Below are 25,066 nucleotides of genomic sequence, written 5' to 3'. Positions count from 1 at the left end.
CTATTGCTCCATGACTAAAACACTCATATCAGGATGCTAGGGAAAAGATTTGGGCTGCGCTCACTCAAGAGAGAACATTGAGTGGAAGGGGCCTCAGTAATGCACTCTAATAGTGCTGAAGGCTTGAACAGCCGGCGTACTGAGGGATCGTCCCCTTGGTCAAGGGCCACCATTGCTGTTGTACATGCTCCTGTTTGCAACCCTATATTACCCAGCAGGGAAGATTCAATCTGACAGCAAGGGCAGACTGCTCCCTTGCCTTCCAAGTCCCTGTCAGAAAGGTCCATAGGATCCTGGTCAGCCTCTGCCAATGACACCGACGTGCTTAAATAGCTCAAGCCCCTTGCACGACCCCTGGCTTGCTGTCACCTCATATGAAAATGCCAGCTATCCAAATAAGCTCTCCATATCAAATTAACAAATTCAGGAGAAAAAGGTTTACTAAGCAGCAGAGTCCTCTTTAAGAAACCCCACCTTACGTCTCTTGGGCTCATTGGCTTCCACGCTCTTACATTTAAATATGCCTTTGTTCTGGGGCTCTGGGAGTGATTTTTCCAGATAGACAGCCCCCCCCAGGTTTCTCAGCCCTAGAGACCAAAGGGGAGGCTAAGTCTGATGCACCCAACCCCATTCATGTGTGTGCAGCACATGGCATAAGGGCGCTCTTCTGGCATCCAACCAGTGCAAATCTGGCATGAAATAGAGGTAAAAGAGTGAGAACTCCATCCCTGCCAGTTTTGAATCAAAATGAGGCAATCTGAAAGATCTAGAGAACTTTGAATAAGAAAATCAGGAAATCCAAGATGGCCACAGCAGCAGCATTTTAACACCAAAATACAGATAAAAAATGACTTTATTAAAGTTAAAAAAAACCCCATAAAAACCTTAGAAAACAGGATTTTAGAGGGGGGACTCTAAAGGATGTAGCAGAAACCTTCAAAAATAGGTTTTTTTTTAGAACCCCCCTCCCTTATTTTCCCATAGTCTGGTGACATGTGCTCTGAAGGTGCTGCAGCCTGTCTCAAGTAGCTTGATCTGGGAGAAGAATCTGTGCCTCAATCAGCCAGTCCTCCAAACACTGAGATCTTTTGGCTGCTGGTTGGACTGTAGCTGGACTGATTCTCAACCCCTGAGGAACTGCACACTTGAAAGGGGGGGGGGGGGAGAGAAGGCAAAATCACAGCCAGCACCTGAAGAGCCCTGCTGAGTCCCCTGTGGATGCCTAACAGCCTGCACTCAAGCCCCTGCGATTCAGTAGGTGAGATAAGCTGCTAGGGGTATAGACCCTAAGCTCTACAAAGTTTTCTGCAGGCTGGCTAAACAGGTCCCAAAGAGATTAACTTACCAGCTTCAGACCCAAGACTGCTTCTTCTCCATGAAGGCAGAGCTTTCCCTCACACTGGGGAGCTCTGATGCACCAATAACTGCAAAAAATACCGAATATAATAAAGAAATATACAGAGCAGATTAGAAAGACACATTCCAGCTCACGTGTAGAAGGAAAAACTGGAAGGGGGCAGCAGAGCCCTCTGGAAAAGAAAGAAGAGTTGAAAACCCGGGGAGAAACCCTACTGTCCAGAATGACATACCTATTGCACTAAAAGCACTATTACATAAATGCCACCAAAATATTATATGAGTAAAATAAATGAGACTACACTTAGAAAAATGAAAGCTGACTTTTATTTAACAGCCATCCATTTGACATGAACATGCATACGTAATTTTGTTACGCACACATCACAGTATTTAACGTTAGTCAAAAGTTAAACATACAACATATATTCTTACAAAAATGAGTCAAAATGCAAACTTAAAATCTTTAAACAAAAACAGTTTTTACTAATTTAAAAAAACAAAAACCATTGTGCTGTGTACCATTTTTGTTTAACACAGTTAATTTAAACCTATCTGTTCATATTCTTCTTGGTTGCACATGAAAAAAGCTGCAATAGAAAACAAGTAGTATTTTTTTTTCTTTAAATAGCAGAAATAGGCAGTTTTGCCATGCAGATGAAGCAATATTAAATATTAGGGTATGTTTTCCAGAAATAAAAATGAGTTTAAAAATATTTAATTCAAGTCACAGAATCCTCCCCCATACAGAGGAATCTAAAAATGCAATGCAATGCATAAATAGCTGCCACTGAAATGGCCATTCTGAAAATTAAATTGCCTTCCAGGGTTTATATATTTTCTCAATAATTTTGGCACGGAAAAGAAGATTGAGCTTATTTAAGAAAAATCATGATGTAAAGAGAAAATGGGAGAGTTAAAGGGGACCAGAGAGACGGAAATAAACAGAGCGAGTCTTTGCAATCACTAAAAAATTTCTGTGCATCTCAGTCATTGCAGAATACTGTTCTCTCTCTACAGCAGGTATGGGTCCCAGATCATGGTTATTGCAGCATGGTTTTGATTTGTTTGGAGGTAGTCTCATCATTCAAATGTTTTGTTGTGTACCTAGGAAGAACAGACAAAAATCAATAAAAACTCTACTAGATATATATCAATCTAGTTTTAAGTGGCTTTTGGCTGATGGCATCTTCTGAGTATACTGAGCAACAGTTTATTCTGTTGTACACCTAGATAGAACAGTTTTGTGTGTTTAGCTTATGTTAAAAGCTTTTTGTAGTGCTCATATTAATTTGGCTGCCTTTGGTCTATAAAGAAAATATTTACTATATATTTCCACTATCTTCTTTACTAAACATAATTTGGAATTGTAAACAGATTGTCATCTAAACAGGTTCCCAAACATGCTTTACAATCAAAATACTTTTAGAACAGCATTTCCCAATCTTTTTGCACTTGAGGGCTGGCAAATCGGCTGAGAAACTCTGTGGACTGAAACTCCCACTATCTGCCCCTCACTACTCAATTTTAAAAATTACCTGAGCAAGCAGGAATCCCAAGCCCTGCCAGCTGAAAACTTCTACCTGATGGTGCTGAAAATACTGCTCTCCATCTCGGCAGTGTACGGCAGATCCCTGACACGCCCAAACCCAGCACCTATACATGTGCGTTTTTTGCGTATGAGCTAAAAAAAACAAGTATGCATGGGTGCTGGTGTCAGCAGTCTACAGAAGCTTCCTGAGCTGTGGAGGTGGAGCAGCATTTTTGGTGCCATTGAAAAGAGGTCTTCAGTTGGCAGGGCTTGAGATTCTCACCAGCTTGTTTTGCATGGACTGACGTTTTATTACACACACACACAATCATTTTTTGGCCAGCATTACTGGCCAACCTATCCAAAAGCTAACCCTGAAGAATTAAACTCTGTAGATGGCCTCACACTCCCATTCCAGCAAGCCCAGGACAAATGCCAGGAAGTTCTGCTTCGCGCAGCGTGTGGTTGACACCTGGAATGTTCTCCCGGTGGAAGTTGTTGCGGAACCCACCGTTCTTAAGGGCAAGTTAGATGCACATCTCCTCGAAAGATGCATAGAAGGATACGGGTGAGTAAGATTTTTTTTTTTCTTTTGCCAGGTTACACCTGGCTGGGCCTCTACTTGAGCGGATCGCTGGACTTGATGGACCTAGGGTCTGATCCGGAGATGGCAGTTCTTATGTTCTAGTATAATTACTTAAAGAGGATGGAGTCCTGTGCTGGTGCAGAGTCACCATTGACAGCCCTGTGCTTTTTACTTTAAAAAGAGGGCAAAAGAAATTGAAGAGCCAAATGATGGCAGAGCAGAAACTAAGCTTGTGGCTCAAGAATACTGCATGAACTTTGAAAATAGTGTTCTTGGTGAACACTGAAACTGCTGAAAGATGTGAATTTGCCTCACCAAAGGTATGTAGAGAGGATGTAAGTTTTTTTAACTCATGAATTTACTGTTTTCTTCAGTGAATTAACGGTTCTGGAATATTCTTTACTGTCATAAAAAAACTAATCTTACTTAGGCATTAACACAAATCCCTTCATTTAAGGTCTACTGCACTAACCAATAGGCTGCCCCTCTATCCTTCAAGGAAGTCTATAAGGCCATTCTTCTAAGAATGCTGCCAGACAAATGTCCTTGTCCTTGGCTTTTTTGCTATTGATATGTTTTGACAATCCAGTTTATAAAATGGCTATTCATACTGGATGTCCATCTCATGAATTTTTGCACAAGAAATCCTAATGTTATTTCCTGCTAGAAAATACATGCGAGATGGATGTCCATTTTGGGATGTCCTTTTGAAAATGCCCCTCTCTGTTTAGAAGTACCCTCAGTCAATTTAATGTTTAAATTATTCCTTTAGGGGCTCTCTTACTAAGCTGTGTTAGTAGCTAAAATGTGCTACATACAGCATAAATGGCTTAACAAGGGATGACCTAAGGTATTGGAAGATTACGTTCTTACCTTGATGATCTTCTTTCTAGCAGAAAGGCAAACAAATCTCGAACAGTGGGCTTTGTTATCTTTACACACAAATTTTAGTGTAGAAGTCCTCATCTACATTTTTGATTCCTCCTCCTTTGCTCCAGCTCTGCCCTCCTCAGTTCATACCAGAGCATCAGAGAGTTAATCCTTGGAATAAATCAAAGGTAGAAGGGATATGGGGAAATTCCCCACTTGGTCGCAGTCTGCTCTGTCCTTCAGAAATAAGACAAATTTAACGTATAAATCAGGTGGCCCTAAACTAGGCCACCTAACTCTGCTGTGGACAAGCATAATCAGGGATATCTTACCTCCCCTGGTGTCTCCTCCTGAAGAGGCGCTCACCTGATGCTGCGAATACATCCAACAGATTCAAGACTCTCCAGACCCTGGAGCTGCAGCCAATGAAACATCAGAGACCAGAAAGAGCCACCTCAGATTCACAGTAAAACCACAACTGAAACTGGCAGAAAATTCTGACAGGGTGGGCTGCCAAGATTCGTATGCCTTTCTATTAGAAAAAAAATTATCAAGGTAAGAACCTAATCTTCCATTCTAGTGAAAAATGCATACGAATCTTGACCAGTGGGATGTACCAAAGAAGTCCCTGTATCCTGTGGTGGGACTTCAGAGCCTGCTGTCCAAATGAAGGCATCAAAGGCTGCATTCTCCTGAGCTGCTACATCCACTCTACAGTACCTTGTAAAGGTGTGTACCATGGACTATGTAGCTGCCCTACAGATCTCCCCAGGCGACATTACTCTCGTCTCCGCCCAAATTGCCATACTCCTAGTGGAGTAAGCCCGCAAAAAGAAAGGTGGTTGTGTACCGCATCCGATATATGCTGTGGAAATAGTCTCCTGGTTCCAAGAGATATGGAGGCCTTATATGCTGGCTGACCCCTGGCGACTGTTAGTCGTGATGATCTGAGACACAAAATGGATTTGTCACTTCTAAGTACCACAGGAGAATCCTATACGTTTCAAGTTTATTTAAAATTTATTATACTGCCCACTCGAGCCTTCTACAAAAATGCCTTAACAATATACCAATTAAAATGTAATTTAATCAAAAACAAACCAAGGGAAAAGACAATTTAATGACAAAGAAGAATGGGAACAAAAGGGAAGAGGGGATTGGAACTACAATTAATAGAAAGAAAAAGAAAAGAAAACACTTAAGGGGAAGAACAAAAGGTTGGGGAACTGAAAGTAGAAGTATTTCTTAAATCTAAGTTGTCCTTAAATGAGCTAGCCTCAATGCAAACAAAAACCAGAATCAGCAGAAAATCTGACAAATGGTTTGACAACGAACTACTCCTACTCAAAAGACAATGCAGACGACTTGAAAGAAAATGGAGGAAAACCAACCAAGAACCCACAAAAATTGCATGGAAAATACTCATCCTACAATACAAGCTACAATTAAAAGACAAAAGAAAGACATACTACACCAACCTAATAGGCAGAGAAACCCAAGACACTAAAAAACTATTCCAAATACTGAAAGAACTCACAGACACCAAACCTTAACTGGCCACTGATAACACCCCTCCCCCCTCAGCCTCCACACTAGCAGAACACTTCAAAAATAAAATCACAAATGCCAGGACCAACCTCGCTAGAAACCCAACTCTCCTAGATGAGATCACTATAATCCCCTCAGACAAAGAATCTACAGCAGCAGATAGAACCTGGTCCCTACTATACAATGGTCAGACTTCAACAAACTCTACAAAAAATACAGTCATGCAGCCTGTGACCTAAACCATTGTCCTCCATATCTACTAAAAAACGCCAGTATCAAATTCCGCTCTCTCCTCCTACAATGGATGTAAACACTGCTCAAAGACGGCCTTTTCCCACAGAAAATCATTGTCACCCCTATCCTAAAAGACCCTAAAGGAGTAATGGATCAACCTTCCAACTACAGACCCATAGCATCAATACCACTTTATGTCAAAATAATGGAAGGCCTAGTAGCCAAATTCCTCACTGACTATCTAGAACACAGGTGTCAAAGTCGGTCCTCGAGGGCCGGAATCCAGTCGGGTTTTCAGGATTTCCCCAATGAATCTGCATGAGATCTAGGTGCATGCACTGCTTTCAATACATATTCATTGGGGAAATCCTGAAAACCCGACTGGATTACGGCCCTCAAGGAGGGACTTTGACACCCCTGATCTAGAAGATCACAACATACTCCACCACACATAATCTGGCTTCAGAACCAATTATAGCACTGAAACACTATTAGGATCCCTCCTGGACACAGCTAGACTAGAGAGCTGCACGGGAACGGGGATCCCGCGGGTTCCCCCTTTGGGTCACGGGGATCCCGCGGGAACGCCCCCTAGGGTCGCGGGGATCCCGTGGGGACGCCCCCTAGGGTCGCGGGGTTCCTGCGGGGTTGGATCGCAGTGCACTCGAGCCGCGAGGGTAGTCTCCTTCTCCTTACCTGCCCTGTCGCAGCACACAGCCAAACGTAAATCTTCCCGATGTCAGCGCTGACGTCGGAGGGAGGGCTTAAGCAAAGCTTAAGAAAAGTCAGAACCCTGGTCCAACCCCTGTGGTGTACCTCAGGGATCCCCTTTATCCCCCACACTCTTCAACCTCTACATCGCGTCCCTCGGCATCTGTCTAGATAAATCAAACAATCTCCTACAGCTACGCAGACATCACCATTCTTCTCCCTTTTGATCAACTAAAACCCTCTATGACAGACACTATACATAAAACATTAGAAACAATAACTTCTTGGATGAAAGACCACAAACTGAAACTAAACTCAGAAAAAAACAAAATTAATTCTCCTAGAAAATGATAGGACACCATCCATTACAAACCTAGTAATCAACTCAACCACATTCCCCATGCAAACCACTCTAAAACTACTGGAAGTGACGACTGACAGGTGCTGTACCATACAACCACAAATCAACAAAATAATACAGAAATCCTTTGCAATCATGAGAAACCTAAGACAAGTGCGAAAATTCTTCGACAAAACTCAATTCCGGATCCTAGTTCAAGCCCTAATGCTGGGTCTACTAGACTATTGTAACATTCTCTATCTACCCTGCCCCGCGACCATGATTAAACAACTGCAAACAATCCAGAACACAGTCCTGAGACTCATCTACTCTCTGAGAAAACATGACCACGTCACCGAGGCGTACCTCCACTCACACTGGCTACCAATCCAAGCAACAATACAATTCAAGTTCTACTGTCTTCTATTTAAAACCATGAACAGAAACAGCCCAATATACCTAAACAATTGTCTAATCCGAACCACCTCAACCAGACAAAGGAGAACCCATGCTCCATTCACATACCCTCCAAACAGAGAAGTCAAACGGAAAAAAACGGTATAATGGCCTCCTGGCCACACAAGTGGCGAGACTGGACCGCCAACTCTCTACTTTGCTGATAACGACCCCTGACTACAGAACATTTAGAAAAGAAATAAAAACCATACTATTTTAAAAAATCCCTGATACCCAACAATCGAAACCAACCTAACGCCTCCCCACTCTCTAAAACAACCTAACGCCACAAGAACCACCTCATCTCTATGAACCAAGTTGACTACTCTCTAACTATTCTATAATTCATCTGGAAATGGCCAGATAGAGAAACCAACCTAACGCCTCCCCACTCTCTAAAACAACCTAACGCCACAAGAACCACCTCATCTCTATGAACCAAGTTGACTACTCTCTAACTATTCTATAATTCATCTGGAAATGGCCAGATAGATTATTTTTGTAATCCGCCTTGAACCGCAAGGTAATGGCGGAATAGAAATCACTAATGTAATGTAATGTAAAGGACAGTTTAGGTTACAAAGGCATCGCGGAAAAGGAATGCCTTTAGTTTCACCTTAAAATTGATAAGTGTTGTATTTTCCCTCAAGTAGTTAGGGATATTATTCCAGAAAAAAAGGAACATTAACGGAAAAAATTGTGGTCCTCGTACTGATATGTTTCAATGAGGGAACAGTAAGGAGATTATGAGCAGTAGATCGCAAATTATTAATAAATTCTGGCTGGCTATTTACTTTCGTTCACAGACATCTTTCCTGTCCCTGATGCTACTAGAGTGCCACCGGTCCAAAGAGGTTCAAAATGGCTGCTGAGACTTCATAGGGCAGCCTGTAGCAATGGCTGCCACTGACTCATTGAAGCTCATCAGCAGAGAGTGAAAAGAGGAAGGTGCAGGGTCCGTGGGAGCCCAGCTTGCTTTCCCGACGCCAGCAAGAGAGTTAGCTATAAGTGTGGTGGGGGCGGGTTAGGAAGGAAATTGCAAAGGGGCAAGAAAGGGAAAATGTTACTATGACATACAGGGGAGGAAGAAAGACTGCAAGAAGAGGGGCAAGAGGGAAAAATGTTATAAAATTGTGGTAGGTTAACTGCTCTTACTACATACTCTGACAACACAGTCCAGAGCTTAACTATTCTCCGAGTGAAAAAATAGTTCCTTCTATTGCTTCTATTTATTCAATCTGTCCGCAGAGCTTCTGCCTGCAAAGTTTGGGAAGAAAAACCTGACCCGTTGCCGTCTCGAAGGAAACTCCCAGGAATTTCAGGGTCTGTATCGGTTCCAACTCTTCTTGTAATTGATCACAAAGTCTAATTCCTGTATCAGTTGAACTACTTGAGCCACTGCTTGGTTGCAGACATCCTTCGATGGAGTACGGATCAACCAATTGTCCAGATAAAGATGAACTTGGATCCCCTCCTTTCTAAAGTGCACCACTGCCACAACCATCACCTTGGAGAATGTGCATGGTGCTGCCACCTGTCAAAAAGGAGAGCTTTGAACTGAAAATACTGGTCAAGCACATGAAATCTCAGAAACTTTGTGTGCTGGAAAGATTGGAATGTGGAGACAGCCCTCCATTAAATCCAGCGAGGTAAAGAACTCTCCTGGCCCCACCAAGGCTATCGCTGAATGGACTGTTTCCATCCAAAACTATGGGATCCTGAGGGCTAAATTTACCAACTTGAGGTCCAGAATGGGTCTCAAGTTGTCTGAATCTTTCTTGGACACAATGGAGCATCTGCCCAAGTCTGATTTTCCTTCTGACACTCACTCCACTGTTGTTATGGCCAGTAGGCACTGTACTGTTGCCTGAACTTTGTCCAGTTTGACCGAGGGGCCACAGAGCGAGTTGACAAAGAGATCCAGAAGAGTGGAGACGAACTCTTAACTTGTAGCACCCTTGGTTAATGTCCTGCACCCACTGGTCTGGAGAGATTGCTGCTCAGGACCCCCCGTGTTCGGCCACTGCCTATTAGCCTGGCATCAGTGTGTTTTCTTGGCTCCTCCTGAAGGACGCCGAGACATTCCTTGTGGGTGCTTGACTCCCTGACCTCGTTACCTGGGGCCTGAGAATACCTTCTGTGCGAATGCTCCCGTGGAGCTCTGAGGGAAGCATCAGAAGCCTCAAAAGGAACCATGAACAGATCCCCCTGAGGTCAACTGGAAGAGATTTAGGCTGATGATCTGCCACGCAGGCCATGAGATCATCTAGACCTTTTCCAAATAGCATCTGTCCCTTAAAGGGCAAGTGCCTCAAGGTAGCCTTAGAGGCCAAGTCATCTGCCCACTTCCTAATCTAGAGCATTCGCTGAGCAGACACAGACAAGGCTGAGGACTTGCTCAGGATACTAAAGGTGTCATATAGAGCATCCGCTACATAACATAAGAACATAAGAATTGCCGCTGCGGCGGCCCTTAGGTCAGAGACTAGCCTTACTTGCGTACATTCTGGTTCAGCAGGAACTTGTCTAACTTTGACTTGAATCCCTGGAGGGTGTTTTCCCCTATAACAGCCTCCAGAAGAGTATTCCAGTTTTCTACCACTCTCTGGATGAAGAACAACTTCCTTACATTTGTACAGAATCTATCCCCTTTTAACTTTAGAGAGTGCCCTCTCGTTCTCTCTACCTTGAGGAGGGTGAACAACCTGTCTTTATCTACTAAGTCCCTTCCAGAATAAACTGGAAATAGGTGTTTTTCTCCTTTGAGGAATTTTGCCTCTACTTTTAGCCCTAATGTAGAAACCTCAAACAGCCGTTTGAGGACAAAATCTACCATTCAGTACTGCATATCTTTAAGGACCACTCTTTCACTGGGCAGAGAGAGGTACCTTGTGACCTGCGCCACCAAGGATTCTTCCTTAGGCTGAACCAAAAAGGCCTGAAAGTCTGGGGCTAGTGGATATAATCTGGACATAATCCTGGACACTCGCAGGGGATTTTCTAGGGCATCCCACTGCTCCAAAAGCATAGCAGTGATATCTGGATGGGAGGGAAAACAATCAGTCTGGAGTTTAGAACTGCTCATAGCAGACACAAGTGTGTCTAATTGCAAAACTCTCAGCAACTCAGAGATAATCTCTGTCAACACTGTAGGTTGGAAAAACCAACACACTGCCAGGTCACTTCCCTAGTCTAGGGACAACAGGGCCCCCAGATCCTGTAGGCACAGTGTGAGCCTGGATTCTTCTTGGTTAGGAAGCAACAGCATTTTATCCGACTCCCATTGCCCTCTAACTGTTTCACCACTTCCTTTGGCTGACCTGCTGTTGGAGAGAAAGCCCAATGAGCCAAACACACCTGCCCACTTAAAACGCTATATGGCCCCTGGTATCTCATATAGGCATCAAACATTAGCTGGTTAAATTTGGGGGTAAACTTTGGTTGAGAGCACTTAAGACTGCTCTGGCACAGCAAATTCCTGCCCCCTTGGCCCTGATCCAGGCTCCAGCTGCCTGCATTTCGCAAAATAAGAAAATGCACTGTCTGAGGGGAGTTATAGAGGGAGAACTGCCAGGAAAAAACCCACACTCCTAGTTTTCAGAGGTCTTCAGGTGGCTGCACTCTCAGCACCTGCCCCTCCCCTTGCATGCCCCACGGCACACAGACACAATTCTGGCATAACATCATGGAAACATGAATAGGAATCCATCTCTCATTTTTATAGGAAAACAAGCAGGTTCTGAGGCAAAGAGATTTTGAAATCAGCCAAATGAATCTAAGCTGCCACAGCTTCACATGAGATGCCAAAAACCCCCTACCTCAAAGAGCTTAATCTGAACATAATAAAACCCAGGGTTTTTAGAGGTGGGCAACTAGTTCATTGGCCCCAGAAACTTCCAAAAGGCATTTTCAGACCCCCCCCTCCCCCACACACACACAGTGCTGTGCCTCTCAGCTCAGAAGCACGCTGGCAATGGTGGAGACCTCATTACCTCAGACAAACACAACAAAAATAAAGTGCCAAAATTCTAAAGGACACTGCTTGTTTCTTCTGGCTTCAACTCAGACTGGGTTAGAGCCAGAATCCCTGGAACCCCACAGTCCTATCCTCTCCAGAGAGGGAAGCAGCCGGCGCCAGATAAAGCCCTCTGAACCAACACTGGCACCAAACAGCCTGTGCTCAAGCCCCAACATCTTTATCATACGAGGGGTGAGCCATACTTCTATGGGAATAGTCCCAGAGCCACTGCAAAGTTAAAGCAGGCTGTCTAAGTAGGTGCCTTGCAACAGGGTCTCCCTCCCAGCAACAGACTACAACTCAGGTGTGTCTGTGTCTCCACCAAGGCAGAGCTGATCCAGGAGTGCTGGGGGGTTCATAGACAACAGCGCGAAAGACAAAGGCGTGCCCGGACAATTGAGCACAGCACGGAGGCGCGCGCCGCTCTAAATTACAGTTTTTAGGGCTCCGACGGGGGTGTGTGAACCCTCCCACTTTACTTAATAGACATCGCGCCGGCGTTATGGGGGGTTGTAACCCTCCACATTTTACTGTAAACTTAACTTTTTCCCTAAAAACAGGGAAAAAGTGAAGTTTTCAGTAAAATGTGGGTGGTTACAACCCCCCAAACCTCCCACAACGCGGCGCTATGTCTATTAAGTAAAGTGGGGGGGTTCCCCCCCCACGCCCCCCCGTCGGAGCCCTAAAAACAGTAATTTAGAGTGGCGCGCGCCTCCGCGCTGCGCTCAATTGTCTGGGCGCGCCTTTGTCCCGGCGCGCTTTTGACCTGACACCGTGCTGGGGTACCTCTAAAGCACCAAACCTTCAAAGTGGTCAGAGTAAAAAGTTAGAACTGAGGAAGACACAGCTAGAGCAAAGGAGGAGGAGTCAAAAATGTAGATGAGGACTTCTGTACCAAAACTCAGAAGCAAAGATGCACAACCCACTAGTCAAGACTCATATGTCTTTTGCACTAGAGTCTGCATTAGTTTTTACCATTATCACATGTTCGTCACACCATGTGCTCCCTCATTCTTCCCTGCCGCTTGAGCATTCCCCCACCCTCCTCTTGAAATATTCGCCAGTGATAGCAGCATCTTCCACCTACTGCTCGCACTGGCTTGTAAGCCTTTGCTATTATTTTCAGCAATTTTTGCTGCCGTGCAGAATTAATGCACTCGTTCTGTAGTTGTTTCAGTCTTTGGTCTCACCTTTCTTTGGTGTAGGTATGAACAGTGACCTCCCATCGGTTGGTCATGCTTTTCCCTGTTGACACAGTCAATTGAGGGCCATGATAGCACCTTCTGAGCCTTTGAATAATTCAATTGGAATACCATTGATACCAGGTGACTTGTTTTAATTGCTGCTATGACTTCTTTTAAAATATCTGGTTCTTCAGCATTAATTTTCTGTTCAGCTTCTCCAATGTTATCCTCATTGTCTTTTTTGTATAGATTTTCCATACATTCCTTCCATCTCTTTTTAATGCTTTCTGGATCATTCAATATCATTCTATTGATGTTTATAAGAATCCCCATTTGAGGCTGGCATTTCTGCTGCAATCTCTTAACCTCCTGATATGCTAATCTGATTTTTACGTTTACATGTTCCGATTCAATTTTCTGACAAATATTCTTTAGATATTGTTCTTTGTCTTTCCGAACTTAACATTGAAACGCTCGGTTAATTTGTGATACTTTTTCTCCATCACCGGAAAGATTTGCTTGTCTTCTTTGTTCTGTTACTTTTCTGTTTTTTTCTGTGATCCAAGGCAATTTCTTGGCTTTCTTTCTTTTCTGGAGTGTTTAGCAGATGAAAATCCCATGTTTAAACATGGTAAGCCCAAGGCTCCTGAATTAGGAGAAGCAATTAAAGAAGCAGTGTATGATTGCTTTATAATTAAAAGAATATATATGTGTATCTACCTGAGAGCATTTAAAAGGCCTTCTACACTATTGGGAGGCTGGTCCTTAAGGACTTTGATGCATCCTTTCATCTGTAAATAAAATATACAAATCAGACATTAGTACAGATAAACCATACCATCTCTAAACATTGGAAGATTAGCAAGGCATGAATATAAAATGTAAATAAAAGAACACACAATAACACTTAAAAAATCCCTTTTACTAGTCACCAAGATTTCAAAAGCTTGGTAAGAAACTTTGAAAAATCAGAACATTAAAAAATGCAGAAAAAAATCCTACAGGCCATAATAAATTTCCTTACAACAAAGCTTATAATGAAAACAATGTAAAACTTTCTACCTTAGAATCATTCTTCCATGTACTATCATTATTTTTGTATTAAGTAAGAGAACTAGATATAATTCACTTGTCTAACATTAATTCTTGGATCTTGAATAAGTCACTTAAAACCTGTCTTTGATTTAAAGTTCTTTGGGTCCCACAGCTGTCCGCTGATATTTAAATTACATATTCAATAGCATGTAAGTACAAACATCTGCTTTAATTGCTGGAGGCATTTCCAGCATTCTGTCGTCATTCAGTTAACAGAGAAAACGTATTTATCACATTAGCTGTGTTTTTTTGTTTTTGCATATTAAAGGTCACCTTTGCATAAGCAAAGCTGTAATGCTAATAACAGTTACAACTTTTCAGCAGTCTGGTTGCAGTGATCTGTGAATTCTGTTTTGTAGAACTTGGCAGCTTTTGGACACTTCTGCAATTTTCTTGATCTTCCAGATGCTGCCTTGAGTTCAACTGTTCCACCTAACTTCGTTTTTGCTAGCTCTGAACTAACAAGACTTTCTCTTAACATAGACAAATCTCAAGGAATACTATTCCCGGTTAAAAAAAATGAAACTCTAAAAAGACTAATATGTTTTGAATCCTGTCCACTACAAATTGAACCCAAACTAAAATTACAAGGAATCATCCTAGACAAAGATCTCAACTATCACGATCAAATCAGTTCATTGACCCAAAAATGCATTTACAAACTTTGACTAATCCGCTCCATAACCTCTGTTCTTGAGCCTGCCTCTATTCAAACCCTAATTCATTCCCTGATTATTTCACATATTAATTATTGCAATTCTTTATATCATGGAATAATTCAAAAGGAAACGTGACGACTGCAACTGATCCAATACACCGCCATCAAACTTATCTACAAAGCTAGGAAATACGACCATGTCACTCCGCTATTCCGAGAAGCACAGTGGTTACTAGTCTCCCATCGAACGACATATAAAATACTTCTACTCGTCTTCAAAATTAAACTTACCCATTCCCCAGCATTTTTAGACAAACATCTTATTCCATATACATCTTCCAGGGCCCTTAGATCCACTGATCAGAATTTACTCCCCTGATTAAAGAACTTTTCTTTACCAGACACACCATCTTCTCCGCCACAGCCCCTGCCCTTTGGAACACTATGCCATCACATCTCCACCATGAAAACACTCTCGACAAATTTATAACCAAATTTAAAACCTTCCTATTTCAAGATGCTTACCAAAATACCAGGTGTCGGGTTTTGTGTGTCGACTTACCCGACCTCTGGGAAATGGTACCGGGAGATGTTAAGGTTTGTGTCGGTGCCGAAGTTTGCAAAGGTGTAAAGACCTCGGTTCCGGTGCTAAGATCGGCATGGATACCGATGAAGCAGAATGTGGAAGGCTCGATTTCAAAAGCGCGGGAAGGAGCTGTTGCAACTGCTCCTTGAGTTGCACCTGCAGGACGGCAGCAATTCGCTCGTCCAGCGAAGGCACCGGTACTGCTTTTTTCTTCTGCGGTACCTGCGGTGCCGCTCGACGCTCCGAAGAGGAGGAACCCGAGGTCGAGGGGCTCACCTCAATCGGTGCGGAGCGCTTCCGCGGGCGCCTCGAGGTCGGCAGGACTGGGCTCGCTGCTACTGAGACCGGAGGACGCTCCAGCAGGGAAGGCTTCTTAGCCGGCTTACCTGAAGGGTGCGACGCCGGCGCGGTGTCGACGAGGTGGATGCCGACTGAGACGGGGCCGAAGTTGGTGCCGGTGCCGCAGGATCAGACATATGGGCACCAAATAATAACCGTTGTTGGATCTGACGGTTTTTTAAAGTTCTCTTTTTTAAAGTGGCACAGCGGGTGCAGGTGGACGCCCGATGGTCAGGACCCAGGCACTGTAAGCACCAGTTGTGCGGGTCGGTAAGAGAAATGGGCCTCGCACACCGCTGGCACTTCTTAAACCCGGGTTGGGGGGGCAAGAGACTACAGGAGCTTACGTCAGCCATTTCCTATTGGCGATCAGCACAGGGCAGCAGCGTAGGAAGATCGCTTCTGCCCCGAAAGCCCGCTAGACCATCAGTTAAGGCTGACACAGGCTGCCCAGCCCAGAGAGGAATGATCTTCGCTCTGCACAGCCCAACACCGAAGCGGGGAATGAGGAGACCGAAGCACCCGCACTGGCCCCTGCAAACACGCAACACGCACGGAAGGAGGCAATCAGAGGCGGAGACCACCAGGTAAGGTCCGGGGTGGGTCAGAGCTGGCACAAAGTTATTCGTGACTTTTCACACTTTGCGGTCCGGCTCTGTCCCTAACCCCCGCGAACACCGAGGGAGAAGTGTACAACCTTTCTGTGAACAACTGAATTGAAATGTGTGAGCTTTGAGAATTTATGTCTGCTATGTATGAATATATTGCACAATACAGGAGGAAATGTGAGGGGGTGCATTATGCGATTAATTGCACGATTAAAAATTTTAATCAAAGTACAGCCCTAGCATATACTTTTAAGGGGATGACATCCAACAAAGAGAGAGTACTTGTTCAAATTAGCTTTCTTAAAAAAATGGATAGTACATCAGTGAATTGATGTTTATAGACTGATTTTGTCTCTCTCCGTAGTCTAAATGTTTTCTTTGGTATATAATTTTATTTTCATTGAATATCACTTGAACATGAGCTTTTAGCACAGCTGATATTCTAGGTTTTGTTTTTTTCCCATTTGTCCTCTAGAGACCTAAGCAGAGCATGATAAACTTACATCAATCTTTGACGTCTTTGCAAATGCTCCAACTGGATGCACGTGATCATAAAGAATTATCACACCCACCATGACCCTAAGACAGAAGGATACTGTCTCTTCATTAGTAAACCGGCTCCTATATTCCCTGGAACACAAGGAACAGACATTAACCCACATCATATTTACAAAAGCTTACTATTAATTTTCATTTTTACCAAGGAGGAAAAGAGTGTAGCATAGCAAGCAGAATAAACTTGTGAATCCCACTCTGTCGTTTAATAAATCAATCAATATAAATTGCCTTGCAATGAGTTAAAATATCTCTTGTCATTTGCAACACCATCTTATATCTAGATTAACCAGAAAGTGTGATCATATATTTATTTTAAAATATAAATATTTCCCAAAATTAAATACACTGCTTTGGGTGAATCTCTTCATAAAGGTGGTAATAAAGCCAAATAAATATGAGAATGAAATGCTCTCAGATATATCACTCGTACAGATCTATAAATCAAGTCACTTTAAAATGAAACCTTTATTTTATCTTTCATTGAGCAATTTCAAATTGAGTGTGTGAAACCCAACACCACATCTCAACAGCCATGTTGTGTTTCCATCCTTTTTCTATTTAAGATCTCCCATCTCACCACTATTATCTAATATCTTTATGACCACACTGAATGCAATATTCTTTAGACCAGGGGAAAGGCCCTTCTCGTACGCTGATGTTGTCTTTTTACTCATCCCTTCAAATCTGAAACAAGCATGACTACCATATTACCCAGAATGATAACTAAAGTGCAAGAATGGGTGGGGAGAAACCATCTCAAACTAAACACTAAAAAACCCAAACTATTACAGTTTGGGCAACCCCTCCCCACAATCCCATCTACCATACAGTAACTACTGGAACCAGCTTCAACATTGAGAAAACCTCCAAAGTACCGTGAGTCACTTTAGATAGTTCATTAAGTTTTGAAGATCATGTTAACAACTTATTCTGAAAATCTTTCCTCATACTACAAAACTAAGAAGTTTAAGACCATACTTCTTCCAACAGTCAACGATATTGTCACTACTAGATTACTGCAATGCTCTACTCTCAGGTATTTCTGTGAAACTAATGAAAAACTCCAAATGATACAAACCACTGCAGCAAAACTCATATACTACAAATCAAGATTTGACCATGTCACATCACTGTTTATAAAACTACCCATAGGAAAAAAAGAATAAAATTCAACTATGCTGCTTAAAATTTAGAATGCTATACAGTGATGGCTCTAATAGTTTCCCCAGTTTTACTGAACTATTGGGAAGATCTACTGATCAACGTAACTAACAGCCTGATCCTATCATTCCAAACTTTGAAAGATATAAAATGCAAGACATCTCACAGCAAATCATTCAACTATCAAATAGCAATAGTGTGGAACTCACTTCCTATCGTAGTTCGCACAACCACAGTATATACACTGTTTTGCAAAAATCTTTATGTTTTCTATTACATGATCTTTTCTCACACACTATACAACTGGCCAATTAAGAATATACTTACGGTGTTTCCAGCATGACTCTGCATACACTAGCCATAGTGCTTAAACAATCTGTGGTATTTTCTATAGGTAAATTTTTATTCTGTTGAAAATAAAAAGGCAGGTGAAAAACATTCATGTGTTAGTTCAAGCAAGTTGCAAGGCATCTGAAAAAGCTCAATATTGTTCATTTTCAATATCAATATAAAACCTACTCCTAAATGCACTTCATTTGAAATATACAAATGTAACATAGTAAATAATAGCAGATAAAAACCTGAATGGTCCATCCAGTCTGCCCAATAGTTACAAGCTTTTTAAATACATGATTAAATTGTCTTGTATTTCTGGGCCACAGAAGTCTGCCCAGTACAGTCCTTAGGTTCCAACTACTAGAGTTGCCATTGAATCTCACTACAGTCTATCTAAACCAGGGGTGTCCAACCTGCGGTCCGAGGGCCGCATGTGGCCCCGTAAAGTATATTGTGCGGCCCCGATCGAGGGCAATGCAGTGTTTTCTTCTGCTGCCCCTGGGTGTTTACCATCTTGTGGGCTCCCTCCTCTGTCTTGTCACAGCATTTGCGCATTTGTGTGGCCCCAGAAACATTTTTTGGGGTCAATGCGACCCAGGGAAGCCAAAAGGTTGGACACCCCTGATCTAAACCATCCCAAATTACTGGAATTTCCAAATTCCTCTCCAGACCATCTCAAACTGACTAGCCATATAAGGGATACAGACCATGTATATATGCCCAGTTCTGGCCCTAATTCTTCAATTTATACCCTTCACATTCTGATTAGAGAACCTTTGTGTTCGTCCCATGCTTTTTTGAATTCTGTCACTGTTTTGCTGTCCGTCACCTCTCTCAGGAGGGCATGCCAAATATCCACCACCATTTCCATGAAAATGAATTATCTAACATTACCTCTTAAGTCTTCCACCCCCACATCTCAATTTATACCCTCTAGTTTTACCATTGTCCCTTCTCTGGAAGGGTTTTGGTTCTGTATACTTTTTAAGTATTTAAACATCTGTTATCATATCTCCCCTGTACGTTTTGTCCTCTAGATATTCAGATCTTCCAGTCTCATCTTGTACACCTTTAGCTCAAACCCCTTACTGTTTTCGTAGCCTTTCTAGTCCATCTAATTAAAGGTGTTATTACCTACAACTTTATTTCCCTACCTACAGAATCATTAAAATTCACAGCAGAGAATGAACTGGCACATTATTCAAAGCTAGTGGGAATTAGCCTTCCTTCTCAAGTCAGACATCCCATTATGTGCTGAAGACTAGAATGGAGATATCTTCTCAGGCTGAACCCTTTGGTACCAATCTCACAGTAGTAATCATGCTCCCCCACTTCCTTCCTGGCTCAGAATGCCACATATTCCCTAAAAGGCTTGCACTTAGTGCTCCTATGCCATAATGTTATGGCAACGCCCAACAATATACTATCAAAATTATTTCTATCAGAAAGAACGGAAAATCTCTGGATCTAGTAAAATGTGAAAGGAGAAATCATTGTATTATGAACAGTTTTTGAAGGAACGTCATTAAAGATTTCTTAAGATAGTGATTTAAAGATCTGCAGTAGTCTCAAATCCCGTTTCAGTTTTTTTAATAGCTTTTAAAGTGCCAACTCCTAAGACTTTTACTTACTTTACTATTAAAATGATGATGTTGCCTGTGGTTTGCTACCAAATGAGTATGATACCTATTTATTTTCAGGGGTCCTTTTATAAGAAGCTTAATAGAATTTTAACAAAATTTCTTTGGCTTGGTAAAACACCTAGAATAGCTTTAGTAACCTTACAAAAATCAATTAAGGAGGGAGGGGTAAATTTTCCAAATTTCTATAGGTACCATCAAGCCTATATTCTACGTCAGGGTATGTATTGGATCCTCCCAGAACTTATAGATAATGCACCTGATTGGTTATATTTGGAATGGCGCCTTATGTTTCCCCTAAATTTAGTTCATTTACCAAGTATTAATATACCTAAAAGATACAGAGAAAATAAAATAATAATGGATACTTGGAAAACATTGAGATTTATTGATAAATTAACACCCATCCCAATATATAAATCAACTAATCAATCCATATGGATAAACTCCAAGATCAAAATTGGCGGAGCTCAAATCCTTTGGAAGAACTGGATTATTGCAGGAATTAGATCTCTAGATGATATTATTTCAGAAGGTAAACTGCTGGATTTTTCACAATTGCAACATAGATTTGGTCTTAATAAAACACAAAGTTTTAAATGGTTGCAATTGAAGCAGGCCATTCAGGTTGGGTTCCCTGAATGGAAATCATTAAACAATCAATATAGTTTAAAGTTCTTATGCTTTAAAGCAGACTTCCTAGGACATCAAGCCGCATTGTGGTATAAATTAATATCTGGATATTTGAATAAAAAACCAAAAAATGGTCTAAAAGACATATGGAGCATTGAGATTAAGCATCAAATTACTGCATCTCAATGGCCACTAATTTGGTCTTGGAGAATGAGATGTACAGTGTCAGCATCTATGAGACAAACTTGGTTCTTTTTATTACATAGAGCTTTTTGGACCCCTACACGTTTGCAAAAATTAGATAGTTCTAAGTCCAATAAATGCTGGCACTGTAATCTAGAACCAGGGACATTAGATCATTTATTATATCATTGTCCTTATATTAAAATATTTTGGAATTCAATTTGGCCACAAATTAATAAATTAATGGAAAATCATATAGCAATATCATATGATACAATTTTATTTGGAACAATGATGAGAAAAAAAAGTCAAATTTCACCAGAAAATAATAAACTTTTATTAATTATGACAGGGGTTGCCATTCAACATATAACTAACAATTGGAAAAATTACAACAACCTAAACTACACATTTTGGTGGAATACAATATGCCATGTTTTTAAAATGGAAAGAACAATAGCAGTACAAAAGGGGACATATAATAAATTTATAAAAATATGGGGGCCATTGACAAAATACTGCAATGATTAAATAATAGAATACTTTTTCTTCTTTTCTTCTTTTAGAGATTTTTTTTTTTTTTTTTTTTTTTATGACACACATATAGGGGGGATAAGGAAAATAATTTATATATAATATATTATAATATATGATACAAAATGTAACAAATGATTAAAAAATAATAGAAGGGTGGGGGGAGGGAAAATGAATAAAATTTATCCAGAATATATTGTAGTAGATATAAATATGTTATTGAATAATTATCAATTGTATTCCAATATGTTGTATACTTTTATAAAATTTGAAAATATTATATTAAAGCAATAAAAGGGTGGGGGGAGGGTGAAGGGGAAAATCAAATTCAGACATACATTGTGTTAGATATAAAAGTGTTACCATGCATATATCAAATGTATTTTATTATTATGTACACTTTTTGTAAAATTTGAAAATAAAAATATAATGGAAAAAAAAAAAACTTACTTCTGACACAAATTTTGTTGTAGCATCACTTAAAGTTTTCAGCATAGGTGTTGCTTCAGCATAGAATAAAGACATTCTGTTTGCCAGTTCATTATTTACTTCATTTTCTCCCTCTGCCTATAACGAATTTAAAACAGCTATAAATAGTTTATGGTGTTAACATTTTGTCATGACAATCTCCATCTGACTTACACCTTGGTCCTTCTAAGCTCATGCTCAATAAACTGATTAAACTATAAGGTGTTGCCAGCCTCTGTCCATTTTTGTTACTCCAAAAGAAATCATTTTTATACAGTGGTGGTATATTCAGGTACATCTGTCCTTAAGTTTATACAGTAATCTAAATGGGTACCAATGGGAGATGCAGCAACTCACCCTAAGTCACAAAGAGGGTCAGTGGCAAAAGTGGGACTTGAATCTTGGTTCTCACAAGGCTACTTCTCTCAAATTCTAACACAGCTACCCCTCTGAAAGTTTTTAACAATCTGGGCTTGATACAATGGCATTTATAGTTAGCACTGATCTCTATGGCACAATGCAGATTATAATGACAAGTGCTAGCAGTAAATTTGAGAGATTGTGGTCATACCCCATATATGAACTCCTTCTGGAGCATATTAGCTTAGGATCCACAGCTTAGGAATGAGATTCGATGGTATGGTACATGCAAAATGAACTCATTTGGAGATATTGCTCTTGTGAGACTTTTATGTAAAGCACTTATGATTTACCATGACAAAAGTTGACTGTGGTTAGAAACAATTTATTTTAAAAGAATTAAGTGGGCGTCCATGATCTCAAAAATGATTAAACACTTATTTTAATGTACTCTGATTTAGAAATGGCCATTACTCAAGACAATAACCCAAGGATTTTTTTTAAATTTTCTAAGAATTTACTACACTGCCTTTCTGACCGACGTCTGTTCATTATAATACATTACATTACATTGATGTCTTCTATACCCCCAATACCTTTCAGTTCTAGGTGGTTTACAACAAGAAATTAGCCTGGGCATAGCTATAGTATGCGTCAGGGGAATGGTTGATACGATTTGGTTAGATCATTTGACAAATTTCTTGAATAGTATGATTTACATTCTGAAAAAGTGATACATATAGGATAATAATAAAAAGTTACACTCTGGTTACAAGGATTCACTTAATGTATTAACATATAGCAGAGGACAGACAGTATTAACATAAAAGGAAAAACAGAACAACAGTGGAAGACGTCCATTATTTTCCCCTCATTTTAATGTACTTTTGTTGGATAACATTTTATATTCTCTGGTGCAAACACTGTGCATCATCAAGCCCCCTATGAATAGGCAATCAGTGTCTTAACCATAGAAAGACTGGGTATTTGGTGAGAGGCGGCAGGAATTTAAGGCCCTTGAAGAACAGGTCAATGAACCATACCAACAGCTGAAGCACTGGCATCCATATATGTTAAACCTGAGCCTATTAAACTAATTTCTGTGCAGTGCATCTAAGAGCAGGGCTCCGCTTCCTTAGTGGTAAATTCATTACTTTGAAATGTGAAAACAACCAATTTAGGGGGTCTTTTACAAAGCTGCAGTAGTGATGCTGCAGCAGGAAATGCACCAAAGCCCATAGGAACTGAACGGGCTTCAATGAATTTAGCAAGGCAGCATTGCTACCAGGGCTTTCTAAAAGGTGGTCCTGTTGGTGGCAAATGAATGTTGAAGCTTTAAGTCTTTTAGATCACCCACATTAATATTCTGAATGTTAATGACTAAATCTTTTCATCATATATTTGGGTAAAACATTATGCATGTCGAAGTAAAGTGATTGGAATTTAAATTGAAACTCAATTCTGAGAAAAAAAATTTTTCGTTTGTGTCTCCTTGTATCAGTCTGAAACTTCTCTGATTTTGAATACTATACTGTATCCCATTCAGCCCTCTATTAAAATCTTGGATGTGATTCTTGATCAAAATCTATGAAAAATCAAGAAACTGTTGTACAGAAGGGTTTTTAATATGTTATGGAAACTGCATACCTTGAGGGCATTTTTTGATGTCTCGGTGTTTAAATTGTTGATTCAATCTCTGGTGCTAAGTCAGTGAGATTACTGTAATATTGTTTACCTTGCAGATGTTAAAAAATCTTTCTACATTAAGAATCATCCACAATGCTGCGGTCAGATTTATATTTGGTTTGAAGAAATTTGACCACTGCACCCCTTTTTATCAGGAATTGCACTGGTTACCTGTAGAGGCACGCATCATTTTTAAACTGGGCTATATCTACTATAAAGTGTCTTCAGGTCAAGCTCCGCATTATTTGGCCAATTCTTTTTTATTTTGACTCAAAGACTTTCTCACAGATCTCATTCTCTTTCTGTTTTTCCACCCATCAGGGGCTGTAAATTTACAAAATATCATGAGCGTATTCTTTCTTATCAGGCAGCCACTTGGGACAAAGATTTCAAGCAATTATTACTGACTTCTACCTCTTATTTACATTTTAGAAAACAATTAAGAACTCTTTCTTTCCATATTTTTGAGTAATTAACATTCAAATTCTTATTACAGGAATTTCCTTTATATTTAATTTGTATTTTATTACTTAATATTTTGTTAACCGCACATCACTTAATGGTTATGCAGTCTAGAAATTGATCTTATATTGTTATGTTATGTATGTAATATACCCACCTAGTTTTTGCATGTTCCACAGTGCAGCATACAGTGGTTTTAGTTCTACTGTCTCATTAACTTAACATAGAGCCACAAAATGCAAGCATGTATAGAATTAAAACTCAAAACTTCATAAAGAAAACAATGGAACAGAATGCCTCAATGATCAAGGAGTTATCACCCTATTATGAAAATACTTACTGGAACATTGTTAATCCTCATACGGCTCAAGGTTCTTCTGTAATAGCTAAAATCATTCTGAATAGCAGGATTTGTCATCTTAAAAAAAGATCATGAGATGAGTATCAAGCATGTATAAATGTAACTGAATAACAATTTACAACGCAGGTACTAACGTGATTACCCTTGGCAGAAATGTTTTCACTAATCTGTAGCAATGTTATGTTCAAGTTAGGTTAACACCCTTGCCAAATTAAGTTAACACCCTTTTACTAAGATGCGCTAGCGTTTTTAGCGTGTGCTAACCATGCACTAAACGAAAAAACTAATGCCAGCCCTATGGAGGCATTAGCGTTTAGTGTGCATGGCACTGTAGTGCGTGCTAAGCCCGCTAGCGCACCTTAGTAAAAGGAGCCCTAAATGTTACAATGTGTTTGAATCCTTAGGTAGTACAAAACTGTAATTAAATACTCTTGACCAGGGGTAGGCAATTCCGGTCATTGAGAGCTACAGGCAGGTCAGGTTTTCAGGATTTCCACAATAAATATGCATGAGACAGATTTGCATCTCAAGGAGGCAGTGATTTCAAATCCATCTCATACATAT

The 25,066-nt window shown here is 40.6% G+C and overlaps 1 protein-coding gene across 1 annotated transcript in view; it reads right to left on the bottom strand.

The window, feature by feature from the left end:
* Positions 1-1,665: 1,665 nt before the first annotated feature.
* The window catches only part of CYRIB (CYFIP related Rac1 interactor B), a 418,393-nt gene continuing 394,992 nt past the window's right edge, over positions 1,666-25,066 (bottom strand). The window contains exons 14-19 of the mRNA XM_033933027.1: positions 24,482-24,559; positions 21,616-21,732; positions 18,167-18,246; positions 16,624-16,750; positions 13,555-13,625; positions 1,666-2,463 (exon numbers count right to left, since the gene is read on the bottom strand). Of these exons, the coding sequence (XP_033788918.1) occupies positions 2,400-2,463; positions 13,555-13,625; positions 16,624-16,750; positions 18,167-18,246; positions 21,616-21,732; positions 24,482-24,559 (537 nt within the window). The 3' untranslated portion in view covers positions 1,666-2,399. The remainder of the gene's footprint in view (positions 2,464-13,554; positions 13,626-16,623; positions 16,751-18,166; positions 18,247-21,615; positions 21,733-24,481; positions 24,560-25,066) is intronic.

Source organism: Geotrypetes seraphini, chromosome 2, assembly GCF_902459505.1.
Source record: "Geotrypetes seraphini chromosome 2, aGeoSer1.1, whole genome shotgun sequence".
Classification (NCBI taxonomy): Eukaryota; Metazoa; Chordata; class Amphibia; order Gymnophiona; family Dermophiidae; genus Geotrypetes; species Geotrypetes seraphini.
This window is presented reverse-complemented; position numbering and strand designations above follow the sequence as displayed.